Source organism: Phasianus colchicus, chromosome 7 (genome assembly GCF_987193195.1).
Source record: "Phasianus colchicus chromosome 7, bPhaCol1.hap1.1, whole genome shotgun sequence".
Classification (NCBI taxonomy): Eukaryota; Metazoa; Chordata; class Aves; order Galliformes; family Phasianidae; genus Phasianus; species Phasianus colchicus.
This window is the reverse complement of record NC_143442.1, coordinates 24437141-24455196: the sequence shown is the minus strand read 5'-3', so window position 1 is coordinate 24455196 and position 18056 is coordinate 24437141. Positions and strand designations below refer to the sequence as shown.

The 18056-nt window shown below is 36.4% G+C and overlaps 1 protein-coding gene across 7 annotated transcripts in view; it reads right to left on the bottom strand.

The window, feature by feature from the left end:
* PARD3B (par-3 family cell polarity regulator beta) overlaps positions 1-18056 on the bottom strand; it is a 373510-nt gene that overhangs the window by 160191 nt on the left and 195263 nt on the right. For 5 of the 7 annotated variants that reach the window (XR_016468331.1, XM_090144157.1, XM_090144152.1 and 2 more), the window contains 2 exons: positions 15860-15975; positions 3981-4025 (listed from right to left, as the gene is read on the bottom strand). Coding sequence is in view for 6 of the 7 variants with exons in the window: in XM_090144157.1 (XP_090000283.1) it covers positions 3981-4025; positions 15860-15975 (161 nt within the window). In the remaining variant the exon portion in view is untranslated. The remainder of the gene's footprint in view (positions 1-3980; positions 4026-15859; positions 15976-18056) is intronic. The other 2 variants (XM_090144153.1, XM_090144155.1) reach the window with 2 other exon arrangements.

Sequence of the window (18056 nt, the reverse complement as noted above, 5' to 3'; positions counted from 1 at the left end):
GAAGATTTATTTTCACTTGCACTGATGCAACCTCAGCACTGCATAAAGTTATTTAATCTACCAATGCAACATTGGCTTTTGCAATAGGCAGGAGAGCCTTCCTGAAGGTAAGGATAGAGCTTAATGCATTGCAATGGATCATAAAAATCTGGCAATAAACTAACTTTTCTACCATTCCTGTCCTAAACCATGATCTTAATCATCATTCTAGCCTTAATGAAATTTGGCACTAAAAGCACGCAGAGATGCATCAAGACCTTTAACCCACTTTATTATAAGCCAACTCCAGCACTAGTCTGAATCCCATTTGAACAAGAACTCTGTTAATCTATGTGAAGCAGTACGGATTGGAATTTAACAGAGCTGTTGACACATAGCTCTCATCAAAGCCCTGACCTCATAGGATCAAACTATATACTCACCTTCTCAGACCTTCTTTCCCAAAATGCTGATCCTTCCCAAGGTTGAACCATAACCATGTAGTCACAGTGGCAACAAAATGTAAAATAAGGGTCATTATTTGACAAAATGCATCCTTCAAATTACCCCAGTAGACCCTTTCCTACTCAGGTAGGTACCTCTTGCCATACAGCATTTATATAAAGTAGCCAAAGACTCAGCTTGGTAACAGAGCTACCCTACAGCACTCAATAGTGCCAGTAGAAATCCATAGCCCAGTGTTACATCCCTTGCATAACAACCAGCAAGAAAATAAGATCTGCAACTCATCTTGCTTCAGAACTGTCTCCAAACATAATCCAAGCCAAAAGCATGGTCTAGTGACATTAAAATAAAAATAGGAAAGCTTTTTTGCCCATTTTGCTAATTAATATGTCAGAGCTCATAAAGAAAGTCTCATCAGCTTTTCTCCAGCACTGCATCATCTGAAAGAGCTGTGTCAGCAGAGACCTCAGCAGACAGTCAATACATATTAAAAGTGTTCTAAGCAATAAATCAGAACACACAAAAAAAATTTGGAAGGAAAAAAAAAACACAGCCGCAAAGAATTCAGTATTCTGTATTCAATATAAATCAGGTTATACGTGTTGTAAAAACAATCCTGCCATTCCCTAGCTGTTCTGCAACTACTTTTCTAAAATGCTAAAGAGATCATGAAAAGTTGAGTTCATATCTGCTCTAATATAGAGGCCCCACTTGTGTGCTTCTCATCCTCATGGAGCGGTGTTTAAGGAACGCAGACTCACTTTTGCTAAGCACAGAGAAGACTGCAGTAGAAAAAATTCCTCCTTTTACAGAATTTAGGAAGAGAGGATATCTTGCACACACACTTTGCCCCAAAGGACAAAGCAGGCCACATCAACACAGGATTCCAGTGCTTGTGTATTGGTGCTGCAGGAAGCGTTTGCAACAACACTAACACCTGTAAGCTCTGCAGAAGTACTCCTCCTCTGAAAAGAGAGGCCAGCTATGGGAATCAGAATTCTATGAAGCATTTCTATTGCATCTCTGTGAAAGTAAAACACAAGAATGGTCCTCCAGCCATCTTCCCATGCATGTTTAGTTTCAGAGTATATCCAGACTTGCTTCTAAAATCAGATCTTTTTTTTATGGAAAAGAATATGGAACAGCTGTTTGTGGGTGCAGTATATAAAAAGACAGGAAGACGGGCTGCAGAACAGATACTTTTCATGCTTTGGTCTTCTGCAGAGTTGTGGTAACACTATGAAATTAACACAAACTAACTCCTGAGCTCAGTACCATGTAACATGCAAGGGATACAGGAGCTATAGCAAAAGCTGGGACAAAATGCTTCAAGAGCCACTGCCTCAGAAGAACAGAAAGGATATTTCCCCAGAGAGAATTACTCATCTGTGTATTTCATAGAACAAGTCATGTTGAAGGAGAGAAGGGATAATTGCATTGATTGTCAGCAGGTGATAATTAATTCTGTAGAGAAATATGCTTAATTTCCTGAAGTCTAGAATGGGATGGAAACTCTTCTTTATATAATGAGAAATTAAGTGTTTTGCTCCCAGCACAAGAACCTGCAATATTTCCCTTACAGCTTTCTTTAAAAAGGTGCCTACAGGAAGGCAGAAGGCAGCACAATGAAAGATGTTACAAAAAGAGTTCTGCAATGCAATGGAATGCCAGAAACATACTTACATGATACAAATTCCAAATATCAAATAGTAAAAAGAGATCAGGTAAAAAGAACTTTACGTTCTTGAACAAACCTTTAGTGGAACAACAAGAAAGGTGAAAGTGCAGCTTGATTTCTTTTCATGAGGGGACAGGAAATGGAACCTTAAAGGGGAAAATAACATTTCAACAGTATCTGAAGAATATTTAAAGTGGACAGAACCAAGAAAATAATTTACATTCTATCCTTCTCAGAAGTAGCTAGTTCCTTTTATTCTAAAGGAGGAAAAGAAAGAGAGAGACAGATGAGAATCAGTAGGAAATTTTGGCTCTTAGCTGATCTGCTGGCCGGAGATTTTAGCCTATTAGAAAAAGATCTTAAGTACATGGAAGAGGTCCATGGAAGGTAAGAAAAGCAAATGAGACAAAAGTCAGTAAGCATGGGCACACATTTTCATATAAAATTCTTAGGTGTCTTCAAAGAGATCAAATTGAAAGCTGCTGTTTTCAATAATCTGGAGAAGTATGCAGAAGAAAGATCAAATGCTGCTAAAAATGGTCTAAAGCTTAATAAGTCTGTAATAACTGACTGACAAAGATTTCTGATCTCACCAGGTTTCCTTTCAATATCCTCCGACAGCAGTAAATTCTGGTGATCTTTAGAATACTGCATGATATTGCATGCTTGTTGTAATTTCTCTGCATAGGATAAAAAAAACAACAGGGCAACACCCCTTGCTTCTCCTACTTGACAAGATCCTTTCTTTGAAGCTTTCACATTCCCAAAACAAGAAGTTGAAAGATTTTTTTCTCCACAGGAGTGATAATGTTACAATACATATGAACTAGCTCTTTATTCAGAAAGAGAATCCAAGAGGCTCACAGACTTAGGAAAGAAGCCAAAAGAATGTAAAAAGAATGTGTCTACTTTAAGTTCAGGAAAAGGTCTTCAGATAAGGAAAATCCATACCAGAGAACTACAAGATAACAAAACCAAAGGAGGACACCCAGTTGTACAGGGAAGGAATACCATAAACAACCAGGAATCTCACAGCTGACCTTCCTTCACACAAACTCAGCTATTTAGTTCTGTCAAAGGGGTGGAAAAAGTCAACGTGCAATCATACAGCAAAGGGGCAGCCAGAAACTTCAGGGCTTCCTAACATTAAAAGAGATCACCGAATAACTTGAGTTTTCTAGGAAGTTTTCAAGGTTTCTTATGTCAGCTTATTCGCGCCTTGTAAAAATTTACAATCTTACAGCATTTCCTTAAAAGTTCTTATATTATAAGAACTGCAAGTTGTACAGTAGCATGGTGTGGTTTGTGCAAATTGTTTAATAAGTAGGAACAGTAACGACAACATTATGGACTAATTATCCTTTTCCTTTTTTTTTTTTTTTATGACAGTGGCCAGAAAAGTTTTAAAAACAGTAATCTCTACTGCATAAACATGATGGAAGGAAAAACTCTGATGTTCTTTTTTTTTTTTTTTTTTTTTTTTTAACTACAGAATATTTTTTTGTGTTATCTTCAATAATTCTGGTAATGGAAATGGAACTGAGAGCAAGGAGAAAAACTACGTTTTTTGAAGTTTCTATTGTTTAAGCCACTACATGACATGTGAACCCTCATTTTCTTCAGTTTGCAACACCTAAACTGAAAAAAAGAGACATCTCTTCCTCAAATGACTCAGCAACATATGCTGTTTGGCAAAGAACAGTACTAATTTATTGCTGCACAACCCAGAATCAGGGAATACAAAGTAATGCCTTAATTTGCAACCTATTTGGGCACCACAGTTTGTGCAGGCTGACTTCATTTACTGGCCATCCTACTTTCAGGTTGCTTGCTCTTCCTCCAAAATAGAACAGCTTACCTGATCTGTGTCCGGCCAAGGAACCAACTTTGCTTTCATCTGCCACTGTAGGAATAAAAGACAACAATCAGAAACTCATTAAAATTCACACGCCCTTGAAGCGCTGTCAAATTATTTCAGATGCACAGCAGACTAAATCTTTAAATTATAATCATTTGTAAAAATTCTTTTTTTTTTTCCCCACCCTAATCCACCTGGGGCACTTCAAAGTCAAAAAACCTGAATCAAAGCTCACTGAAACCAATAAAAGTACTACCAGCAGTCCTTGTGGGTTACAGATCAGGACCCCAGCACTTACACGCTCAAAACTGAGTTGTCAGAAGAGCAATTGCATTTGTAAATAACTCATCTTGCCAGACAAATTACAGGGCATAGGAGAGCTGTAACATTTTCAGATCAAAGACCTCAATTGGTAAAAAGAATCCAGATGTGGAAACCTTCTCATGCACAAGACATCTCACTGACTCATAGGACCCTCTGCGGACAATGAGGTCTCCAAAAAGATTATCTTTCTGAAGGCTTGTGCTTTTTTCATGCTATGATTTATTTTTCAGTTAATCATACCCATGTAGAATTTCACAACATCTTATAAAGACAGATGTTTATAGCAGTAATAGTTTGCAGACAGACTAGTGAAGGAACAATTTCTGAATGTAACAAAAATTGTCATTTCTACTGTACTTCAGTTTATTATCATATATCTCATGAAAATAATTAAAACACTGTCCCAGAGGGCTGGCTGGAAGAACCAATCACTATTTCTTAAAATGAGTTCTATGCAAAGAAATGGTGCTAATGTAATGTTAGGGATGATAAAACAAGCACAGGAAATGAATGTTAGGCTTCAGAGCTTATCCTTTACTCTGTCTGCCCAAGCACTCCCTTATATTATGCCTCAAAATGTGATTTCTTTATATGATATAATAAATTGTCAAGTCATGCTCAAACCACTATAAATGTGAACTTACACATTCTTTATATAGTGGTCACCATAAAAAGTTTGCAGACGGGGTTATCTGCAGCGGTACAGGAAGATGTCATTTTCTACCCAGGGAAAAGCTTTGCAGCAGTTACTGACATTTAGCAGCTATTGCCAGGAAAATAATCATAGAAAATGCTCTCTTCTACTGCCCTCCCCATCTCACTTTTTACCCAAAAACCAGCACCAGATTCAGGACTGGAATCATGAATCAACACCTGGCTGTTTACCTTGTATCCACTTTTCCAAGCTATCAAACATTTCCCACCATCACTAAAATTAACATTGTTAAACGATGCTATGAGGTGTAGATACAAAGAAAGTAGGACTAACAACTGTTTGCAGTGTTATGAAGAGATACTGAAAGGCAAAACAATGAGAGTGGTCAAAATTAAAGGTACTGCACTCTTTATCCTTTAACTTCTAAGTTTTCTTAGTCCCCCAGAACGATGGTAACTATTCAGCTTCTTGCTATGCAATTTAGCTGATCCTCAACTCAAAATGCCCAGACGAGGACTTTCTATAAGGACAGTTACAACTCTTTTTCCTCCTCTCTCCCCCAGAATTTATCTGTAAGGAGAACACTACGACAGAAAACTTTTGTCCTAAAGGCTAACGCTTTGGCAAGTTATATGATTGTGTGAAAACAAGGGATTATAATAGAAACTGATACGCAACTACAATTATAGCAGTCACTAATGGCAATCACTGTAATAAATGATAATTAGTTGGGGTAGGCTATGCTACACTACGTAGGAGCTTGAAAAATAATAGATCCCAAGGTTCACAGCATTTCTTAAAACCATGCTGATGCCTGGCTCTGCCTGAAACTAAGTTTTGTTATTAAAAGAGGTAAAGCCATTTGAATTAATCATACTTTACAGACCAGCTTCACATGTAAAAATTAGATTTTAATACTGGAGGGAAAGAGGAAAGAAAAAAACGATTAGGAAATGAAAAATAATCCTACCAGAAAACAAGGTTAGCATTATGCATTTAAACACATGCAAACTGGGGGGCAGAAAAATTGAAGATTTATATCAGTTTGTGCAAAAATGTCGGCCTTTCCACAAGCCATTTTTCATTTCATGAGGTATTAAGCCTAGGCAGTAACTTGGAGGGTATCCACCTCTCATTAGAACAGAGTGGCACAGACACGTCTGCTGTTCGAGAATTCCACTCATTAGCATCCCTTTTCCTCAGGGAACAAACAGAAGATGACTAAAATAAGGAAAGGCTAGTGGGAAATAAATACTCATTCCCTTCAACTACTTTATGCATGCATAAGTTCAAATTTTTCTAACTGGAGATTTTATTTAGTATGTAAGATGTCCCGTTCCACAAAACAGCATTTTTGAGTACTACTTCACATGATGTTCAAAACTGATGCAACTGATCAGTTACAACAGAAGTAATACTTCTCTGGCTGTCCTTCTTGGCTATGGAAAAAAGTGCTAAATAGGAATGTATTTTTTAAGTTCACACTAATGATGTTTTACACGTGCAGAAAGGCTCCTGAGAGATTTTAAAGAAGCAAAATATGCTGTCTAATCTCAACACTCAAGTAAAAAGAAATATTTTCTTACTGCAACATCAAAAAAAATTACATTACAACCAGGAAAAATTTCAGCTCAAGAGGATCACACTCAGAATTCACAGTATCTGACTGGTGTATATCAGAAAGACATTTACAACAGAACTTCAACTGCAACTATTTTTATGGAACGCTCTAAACACTGCGTATTTGTGAGCTAGAATTGTTGTACACGATACATTAAAAATAGCAGGGAGAGATCAGTGCAATGAAGTATATATACTCAAAGAAAAAAATTCTCCTTAGCTGGTCAGTCAAGCACTTTACACATTGAAATGCCCCTGAACTCCAGGGGATGTCAGTTCATGAAGTTATCTGTGCTTGGGAGCATAAAACACTCTAGTTCATTTGAACCCAACTTCTATTATTTAAGAGCTGCATTGTCATCACAGAAGCCAGGTATATACTCACTGCCAGTACTTTAAATAATTACTGAAATGAGAGCGATTGAAGTTCTACAGCTACATAAGAAAAGCGTGTACATTTGGGGGACCAGCAAGACTCCAGATTATATAAAAAAGAATATTACTACGAAGAACAAATTCCAACAACCAAAACAAAAGGTTAAAAACCAAACTGTAAGTTAGAAATAAACAATTGTATGAGAATTTCCTATGGTAATTTTCTAGGAAGCGTTTTTGCTTCAAGAAACCAGGCAGTATTGCTCAGCAGCAGTAAAAGCACCAGAAAGCATCCATATTCTCCATATAATCTTCTGGTTGCCATTTCTTTGCCCCACTAAAGATAAACAGTGTAACCTGCATGACTGTCAATTGCTTCGTGCACAACAAATCTTATGTGCTGCCTAAAAGAGAGTTTGCATCTAACACAGCCCAAGTTGAAAGGTCAAACTACTTCCAAACTGTTGTTTAGGGAAGCACAAAGAAATGCTGCAGCCAGCTGTGATAATAGATTTTCTTCCTTTTTCCCAGTGCAATCTTTGTACAATTATTCTATTTACCCCCAAAACAAGGAGTCACTGCTATTTACAAGATGCAGGGTAACAGTCTTCAACTCAGTGTCTTTTTTGAATGATCTGTCACATTGCCCAATAGCTACTTAAATCCTCTAATGAGTGGAAGTTAAATTGCATTTCTAAAATTTCTGTTGGACAAACTAACAAAGGTCTTTGAAAACCAACTTGTAGTTCTGCACTCAGAAAAAAAGCAAACAAGAACTGAAAATTACAATAAATGGGAAATAAGAAGAGTGCCTAAAAAGAATTTCCTGTAGAACAAATTTCCATTATCAGTTGGTTGGAAGCCCAATACAAAATTTCTTACAGTTAATTAACAATGGACATATTCCCAAATCATATACACAAATGGTGCTTCTGTGCTTTTTAGAATCTGTCAGTTTCTGTGGCATAAACATTAGAAAATAAAAAAAGGTGACAAATTGGTCACTGTTTTTTTTCCAGTGGACTGTATCTATACCCAGCCCTTTTAGCATAATGAAGGCACTGCATCATCAATTAATTTTAGTCAATGATAGTGCCAATGACATAATTCTCCTGCCATATTTATTTCCTTGGTGAAGTGTTTCCCCTTCTAGGAGTGACATAAATTACTCACAGGGAATGTATCAAATGCTGGCTCACCACCATCACTTAGAAAATGCCGCTGGCTGTTCTGGATTTTCACTGTAGTTCTTTGTACAAAGACCATGGACTTTTATGCTAAAATCTACTGAACTGATAAACTGGGTATGTTAGGAAGGACAAACTTGCATAGTCTTAAAATCTTTTCCTTCAGTAATTTCCTCTACTCTCTGCTAACGATGGTGAAACTTTACAGAGCCTCTCCCTGAAGGCCCTCTTCCAGTGCTGGAAGGCTGCAATGAGGTCTCCCTGGAGACAAACAATCCAACTCTTTCAGCCTATCCTCACAGTAGAGGCGCTCCAGCCCTCTGAGCATCCTCATGGCCTCCTCTGAACCTCCTCTAAGAGGTCACTGCTCCTCTTGTGCTGAGGGCCCCACAGCTGGATTCAGGCAACTAATGCAGGGTGGAGTAGAAGGGATGAATCATCTCCTTGATCTGTTGGCCATGTTTCTTTTGATGTATCCACTAGTACCCCTAAGTCCTTCTCTGCAGGGCTGCTCTCAATCTATTTGTCACCCAGTCTGTAGTGATATGTGGAATTGCCCCAACTTCAGTGCACAACCTTGCAACTTGGTCTTGGTGAACTTCTTCAGTTTTGTATGGGCTCGCTTCTCAAGCCTGTCCGGATCCCTCTGGATGTTCTTCCTTCCCTCCAGAGTGTCAACGGCATCACTCAGCTTGGTGACATTCACAGACTTGCTGAGGTGCATTCAATTCCACTGCCCATGTTAACACTGAAAATATTAGACAGTGCTCATCCCAGTGCAGAACCCTGATGGACACCACTCATCTCTGGTCTCCAGCTGGTATGTCAGCACACAGAAAGGAAAATACAAACGCCTAAGTTTGCTGTCCCTACTATGTGTTGTTTAAGAACCATAGTACAGTTGATGCTGGACACTAGAAACATGCATCTTTAAATGGAAATTTTTCTATTCTCAGAAAATAATGTTGTTTTACAATTTCACTGCTGGCATGATACAAATTTATTCACTTTCTTCCAGTAGCACAAGAACCCCTCAGTCTTGAAGGTTACACTGCTAATTGAGGCCATCACTGCTTCTTTTACACTTCTGTTGTCCTCTCTAATCTCTTCTCACCTCTGTTCAAGTGAAACTGTACAGAGCTGAAGCTGACCCAGCTCCCCCTCTACATTTATTCCACACATTATTAACACTTCTTCCACACTCCTAGGGTTAAACCACAAATTCCTAATCTAATCTGTCATTCACTTGTTGAAAACATTGATAGGGAACAGATTTAAAACTAAGTGTTCTTAAAGCTGACTTGAAAATATGACTTCATTATTATCTTTGTACTTTCTCTCTTATAGTAAGTAATACACTAACTCGTTATTTTCTGCCCCTAACACTTCGATCATGCAAATGCCTCAAAAGATCAACCTACTTCAAACTGAGACTAAAGTTCTATAAGAAACCACCACAACCATGTTACCATGTTCTCAGCTCTAATACCAGCAGTACATCTGACATTCCCAGTCAACTCCACTGCAAAAGTTCAAAAAAAGTCAAAAAAAGCTATCATTCCAACTCGTCTACACGTCCTTTCGCCACAATTCACCTTCCCCTCAAATGCATCAACACAGATTTGGTGATGAATCGAGTAAAAGTAACGACCTTGCTGAAAATCTTTCTTATCATATAGAATAAAATAATCTCATTTTCAATTTGGTGTCATTATTACTTAATAACTCTTTGTTTAATTTCCTACTTGCAGATCGGAATTTAGAAAGTTACATAAACTAAGAAAATTATGTCATGTTCGTTTCTAAAAATTTATTCCTCAAAGTAGTCTCAGAAAATATGTACCTATTCTAATCTCAGAAAAGATGTATCTGGCAGTACTATAAAGCTGTTCATGACATGAGCTAAAAAAATTTTCTAAGTATTTTCTGGCCCTTGATCCCCAAGACAACTGCAGCCATACACATCATTGGTTTTCCCAAACTTAAGGCATTCTCGTTTCTGAGAAGTCCTTCTGTCCAAGAGATGATTGTTAAATTATCATTATAATCCAGTAACACTGAAAAGCCTATTCAAATTCTGACCCATCTTCTCAACAGTGGATGTTCCTATGAACCTAGCGAACTTCTAAAAGCAGTTTTAAACTCGGTTCCATAAACACAACCCGGTTAAAAAAGTAATGATTTTAAAATTATAAAACATTTTGGAGACCTCCAAAAAGTATTCTTTCAGTTGCACGAGAATCAAATAATTGCTTTAACTGAAGAGCAATCCTCATTAGTTCTGCTTGGCTTTTATGTAGTTATGTTTTGTGATATTTATTACAATATCCACATTTGCAATCAGAATAAGAGTAACTTGGGGTTTGAAGCCAATCACAAAAATAGCTGATAACAGCATCAGTTGCATTTCCCACATCCTTCTATAAGCATTAGTTTATCTTTATTTTGAGGTGTTCTAAAAGCATGAACTGTTATCTAATGTACCTCTTCGTAAACAAAGGAATGAGCATATACTTATATAGTGGCTTTATGGCAGAATACTCCAGTACCTCATATCTTGCATATTCACTTAATAATTATTCTTAAATACATAAATGAAGTTGGCTGATATCTTCAATAAATCCGCATCAAGGTCAAATTCTGTTTTAGCAAGTCACATTTCACTCACATTTAAAACCAATTAAAGGATAATTTCTACTTCTTCAGGCTTTAGAGCTTCATCAGTTAGAATCTATGGGTTTTCTATTTATGGGGAAAGGAAGAGTACCTTGGGATAGCGGTCATGGGTCATTATAACAACATCCTTAAATATAAATCTACAAAGCACTTTGCCTGAATTGATACAAAATAAAACTGCTATATACTCATATGGTTCAATTTCATGCTGCTTCAGGTTAAAACAAGCCACACTTCCATGTTTTTGAATACAATTCCCATGGCTACAGTTATACTCCTGCATAACCTAAATCATTCCTGAGCATAAAGATTTATGGAAAATAGAAGTGCTGGAGATTAATAAAATATTCTTGCCTTCCTTCTTCTCTTCTTTTTTGATACAACACAATAAAATCCATATTGCTCTTCTGTCTCCTTTGTAATACAGTTAAAAGAAAGAAAAAATGCTACTGAAAATGAATTCTGATGGACAGTTACACAGAAGTTATTTTCTAGAAATGCATGCTAATGTGTGAGAAAATCTGCGTGTATAGAAGGAAAGAAAAAATGGTCATTCCAATGACTTGTATAGAAGACATTGATTTCTTCATTTTCATCTGCAATTAAATTAAAAAAAGTATGACTTATTCTAGAAGTGGGAAGGCACAACACCAAATTTATTTCCAGCATTTCTGAATTTGTTTCACTAGTTTTTAGCATGGTATTATAAGCACAGGTCCAGACTTGGCAAGCAGTCTAAATCTAATCAGTACAACTAAGCAATCCAAGTCAGACATTGGCTGGTCTGCACAAATTCTTGAAATCGTGGTAAAAGGACACTTCTTTTTCCTGCTAATATATTCACAAGCACTGTCATCCGTAAGAAATCACACAACCAAGTGGACGTTTTTCAAGTGCCATGATTAAAAAAAGGAAATGTGTGGTGGTGTTCTTTTGTCACCAGTTCAAAATAAAAGTAGACAAGGCAAAGAAAAAGTATACCATAGGACACAGGATATGAAGCACTGTCAAACCATTTCTTCCTACTGACAATTAACTTACAGCTCTCACTGTACATGCCACATCCCTTTCATTACAAGATTTGATACGTGGAATGATGATGCTATGTGCTAACAGTACTGTACACTCTTGCATTTTTTCTCTTTATTTCCTGATTTTCTTCACTGAGGGCATTAATTTACAATGATTATGATTTTGTAAACAAATGTGACTGGAAAATTGATTAGGGGCTCAAAAGTTTCTGGGCCTTAAATATGAAGGACTGCTCCATAAATAATGCCTCCTATTTTATAACATTGGCCCACGATGTCAGAGGAAACTGTTGGTGGCAGGGAGGTAGAAATTCAACCTTCCTACCAATATTCCATTACATTTTGTTACAGTTTGATAGACAGCAGCAGAGGGGCAGCCTGACACAAAGGCATCTGAAACGGAAGTACTTATGAAGCAAAGGTGTGACATGGAGTTGCCCCATATGAAAAAAAATGGTATCCACTGACACTCATCAACATTCGCTGAACATTTCTGGAGATCAAACAGGGGATGTAAGCACAGTGAGGTAGTGGGTGGTGAGTTTCAGCAGTGGTGACAGTGATGCAAAAGACAAGCCATACAGATTTTTATAAGCAAGACACACAAGCTCTCATCCACTGCTGGCAAAAATGCACAGCTAATGGTGATGACTGTTGAAAAATAGCATTTCATAGCTCAGAATTTGCTCTGTCAAATAATGTTATTGTGCTCTTCAAATCTGTTGTAGTTTCCACGGAAATAAATAGGAGGCATTACTTTTGGAGTCACCAATATCTATACAACTGAAAAGATAAACATTGATTTTAAGTGGGTTTGTATTGTGAATCTGTATAATTATAGACTAGTCTTTATTTAACAAATTTGCCTTTTAAGCATATGTCAACTCTCACCAAAATGAGAAGATCCCTACTTTGTAATTTCATTACCCCCCTAATCTAACAAATTTAGTATACTGCCTTCAGGTTTGCAATCTGTAGCAATGCCAGGATTCTCAGCTTCTCATGTTTAAACTTGTTACCCGCCTTTCATGTTCTTTCTTAAGATGATGCCATCATGTAATCCACGCCATTTTCATCTCATAACTATGCAATCGACGTATTACAAACGTATTCCAAAGTAAAGTGCAATGATTTCCAAGTGGATAGAAGTAAAGATTTCACATTCATACTCAAAATTACATTAATTCTGTTGTAAAGATATTAGGATGTTGTTTTTGTCTAAAGATATCCAGGTGATTTCTGAACTTTACATCTTTAAAGACAGGCTATGTCTTTCCAAATCTGTGGTGACATCCAATTTAGACACTATTTGGTTTTAAGGGAAAGAAACTGCACTTAAGTCACATTTTGTGAAGTCTCAAAGCTTTTCTTCTAGAATTTATTTCTGTTATTTTTCTGTTCATCGTATTATTTATTTTGGAAAGGAACAGCAGAACTTTAGAACACACGATGGCCAGAAAAAGAGGCCCTAGTGGTTATGTTTTCAGATAGCAAAAACATCCTTTGTTACCAAATCTGCTATATGTCATTCACAGGACCCACAACTCTGGGTGGAAAAGAAAGACAGAAGCACATCCCATCTTTTTTGTACTGGCAAGCGCACTAAAATCAATGATAGGTACTCGACAGCATGTTGGCATGAGAACTTACTATGGGTGACGACTGCAGTTCAATAATACATGTAATATAAAACTACATTAATAACTCCCTTCTCCAAAAATACACTTTGGAACGTACATTATACGAATGCTCTCTTTGGAAGCAAAGTTTCAGGTACCAAATTACTGAAATTTTAGTTGCATTAGCAGTGTTTATATTGCAGTTCTTTAACTCAGATTTTCATGTTTCTCTTCCCCTTACCTTTCTAGCCAAAAGCTTTCAATTAAAATCTTTTATAAGTAGAAAACTGAACACAGTGGTTCACCACTTACTAAAGAATGTCTGTAAGAGGTCCTAGCTTCATTTTTCTACAAGATAGAAACACTCAGGTTTCTTTCTCAGGCCCTTTTCCCAGTAAGTAACTAGCAACCTTAACAAAACAATTAAAATCGGGCACATTTCCTTAATAAAGCAGTAATTTACTTTAAAAAACAAACAATCTTCACGTTTGCAGCTGCACTATACTCCTTCCTCCAGCTTTTTAAATATCTGTGTCAGCTTTACCTTTAGAATACACAAATCTATCACATCACCATGCACAAGATAAAACATGACTGTTTCCAACCAGACTGATCATTATCCCTTTTGGTTTTACTTGCATTTTCAACAACTACCTTCTACAAGCAACAATTATTATTATTTTTTTTTTTTTTAGACATTAAGGACATCTACACACTCATTTTTATTTTTTAACCACTACAATTAAGTAAATCAGGTACATTCTCAAAACATCACGTGTGTGTATCAAAAGCAGATTGTTTATACTGCTTTGAATCTTACAATATAAATGAACACAAGAACTGGAAGAAAGGAAGGGCAAATTACCTGGTAGTTCAGAACACACTCTCAAGCACATTCTCATTGCCTAGTATTATATTGCTGCTTACAAGCATTCTTTCATAATGACTTCTGTGGGAGCTGTAAACGAGCCAAAAAAAGGCTCTGTAAAGTTGAACATTATGTTTTTTACCTTCCAGAATCAAAGAATTGTAGAGGCTGGAAGGAACCTCTGGAGATCATCTAGTTCACTGCCCTGCTAAAGCAGAATCCCTATAGTAGGCTGCACAGAAAAGCATCCAGGTGCTGACTACATGAAGTACATAAAGTAGTCAGGTCTAAAAGCTCATTTCTTTCTTCATTATGTGGAGTAACATTAAACAACAATAAAAAAGAGAACATGAAAAAAGAAATCCATCTAATGCATCCTTCTTTGTCAAAAGGGTGGAACAGAATGCAAAAGGACACATTTCTGGTCAGGTCATTCAATAACTTCAAAATTGAAGTGTTTTATGTCTAAGAAACTGCTCTAAATTATCCTTACCATGTGTTAGTAACTGTTTCAATTTCCTAGCACTCCATTATAGAAGCACACACATTTAATGGTACATTAAAATAATATTACAGTACTAAGAAATAAGGATCGATGATACAAGAACTAAGACCAAATTTGAACATTTCAAGAAAAAAAAAAAATCACAAAAGGTTATCTTAACACAATATAAGAATATATTCATTGTCTATGAAAGTCTGATCCAACAAAACAAATCTATTATTAAACACACCCTAATGACAGCTCCCTAAGTTACCCCCTCAACACTTTAATCTGAAAAGGAAAGATAAAGGACTAGTGCCACAAAGAACTAAAAGGCAAAAGGCATGCTTATTTGGTTTCTGATTCTTCACGGCTTAAGAACCTTGCAAATTTTTCCTTGAACTATCATCAAAACATGACACAGTTTTCAACTGCAATAACCCCTCAATTTTTCACTCGCAAATGCTTTATCAATATTGAAAGAATCATTTACTTTGTTTCACCCAGCCTGTAAGATTTTCTGTGCAGCTTTGATGGGTAGAGGACCATAACCTTACCACTCTTCAAGCATTTATAAAGATTTACTGCAGCGCTTTGATTGCCTGTGTTTGTCATTGTCAATGAAAAATATACAACTTGTTTTAAGAAAGTTAGCCTTTGTCCACAGTAGTTTGGCAATCATTTATATTTTACACAAAAAAAAGCCTTTTATTATTGCTGTTTTGCTATATTTTTAGACACATAAAACTTGTACAGTTATTCTTTCTGCTCATTTTTACAAAAGCTCCCTTCTTTTTCTCAGCTAAGATTTCAATACAGTAGATAGAATGGCCTTTAAGAAAAGAGAAATACACTTTTCTTCTTGTATCTACTCGCAATTAAGATGCTGCACAAGACAGAACATTGTCCCCATCACCACAGCTCCTCTGCAGAACTTACTACCTGATATTTGTGTTTAAGAAACAAAAGCAAGAAACAGAGATGGTGCAGATACGCTGAGGCTAAAAAGCTGACCTATGTGTCACCCCACCCCTTCTTACCCAGATCCATGCTTTTTGAGGCTTTCAGATTAATTGATTCAGACTGCTTGGCTGGTGTCAAAGATGTGAAGTTGATGTGCTGATCTGCTAAATACACTGCTGAATTTATGGTAGGGCTGCAGAAAAAAAGATGATGTAAAATATTTAGGCACCAGCTCAAAACACAAGTGATCTAATTAAAACACGTACACTATACATGTGTTTCTTCTTTCCAGTTGCTCGCAGCCATGCATTTTAAAATCAGTTATTGATCCTCAAGTTTCCTTTGTGAGACTTAGCACCTCTAGTCACTTATTTACATTTGCATTTGCAATGAAAAACATTTAGTGATAGCTGCTGCTTTTACACAATTCATATTTTTTATTAAGCAGAAGAAAGCAGGAACATACAAGTACTTGCTAGGGTGTTTTTTGTGTGTGTGCATGTTCTGTTAGTTCCATTTTGCCACTGCATTTCCAAATAATACGCTACAGAAAGTTGGGGAAAATATCACCATCGTACCCCTTCCAATTCTTCATATGTTAATCTGAAATTGTTCTAAATGCATACAGCCACCTAACACTTTGGCAGAGGCTGGAGACTGGTGGTCTTATGTAAGACAACATAATTCCCTGAAGAATTTTAAGATAATGTGTAGTTTTTGTTTTTAAATACTTGAATTTGCATCAAGGTAGACAAATATCTGAACATATCAAAATTCCATGAGCGAAACTCAAAAGTAACTTTCCCCTGGGAGGAGTCAAAGCACTTCACAGAAAGACACCTGAAAAATTCCCCATCTTTTTTAGTAAGATTTTTTTTTTTAAATATGTGATCAAAAATTTCCAAAATTAAAAATATTCATTTCTGAACTCTTTAATCAAAACAGTTTTACACTGTCAAAAATTTTCCTGCATTCTTCTTGTTGTTGTTGTAGGACTTTTGGTTTGCTCCTTTCACCATAATTCATTTTAAGTGAAAACTGTTTGACTTTCCACAGAAATTCAATTTCAACACAACTTATGATCCAAGTGGAAAACCAATATAACACTAGGGAAAAAAAACAAGGAGGCAGAAAGGGCCTTTAAATACATCATCCTCCTAATACATCATCATCATTTAAGGGAACGTTTTTGCTCCCAGCTTGTTGAAAAATTAGCAATAGATTCTAGAAAACAACTGCAGCTGGGAATTCAATGGAGATTTCCATTAGTCCAGGTAGAGGTTTTATATTTTTTTTTGTTTACCGTGTCATACCTGTATGCCTGGGAGAGAAGAAATTATGAAATCACTATAATGAAATTACTGACTGCTAGTATAAAGAAGAATTTGAGGTAGCCTGATACTATCTGCAACCAGTCATTTAAAGATTGGTTTATAACCACATCAGTACGCACAAGGGCAGAAGTACAGCTAAGGTTTTGCTGAAAGGATCACCACTTTTCAATAAAACAAAATAGTTATGTGGCTATCTCAAATGTGACTGTACACAAAACGAGTAAATCGTGTTCAATGCTCGGTCTTTCCATCCTGAAAGTACAACAGGCTGAAATATGTGTAACCTGTGCTACTGAGAGAATTCCATGCTCTTAAGTCATGGTATAAGTCACAGCATGAACCTCACCACTTTTACTTCTTTTTTGCACTACTTGCAAAGGAAAATAAAATCTGTAGCTGACATCAAGGATGTCAGCTTTAAAATAAGACATTCTTAAAGTATCCGAATAATCTACCCAACTCATTTCTAATTGGCAAAATTTTCATTGTTAAGATTTTTTTCTATACATTTCAGTGTTCACACTTAGTAAAATCATTTCCTAAGCTTGAAGATTTCTTAGGCTGACACACTGTGTAAGAAGATTAGTGTTCCTACAAAGTGAATCTGGCTTGGGCTTTTAAAGTTTTAAGTGACTTTAGGCACTGCACCTATGCTTCACTTTTTCTTTCTTTTTTTTAAAATTGAGTTTATGTTTTTGGAATTCTCTTTGTTTTACTGACCACGTGCTCAGTAGGTGACCCATAGACCTTAAAGAGGAGGTACAGAGCAGCTTATGAGAAAAGCACTAAACGCCAGAAAAATGTTATCAGCTTATATTAAAGTATTGGGTGACTGTAAAAACAATACTACAGATTTTTGCAAAATAAGTGATTTTAAAATTGATAAGAACCACAGTATCACAATCATTGATTAGCAATCAGGCTTGTAAATATGAAGAAT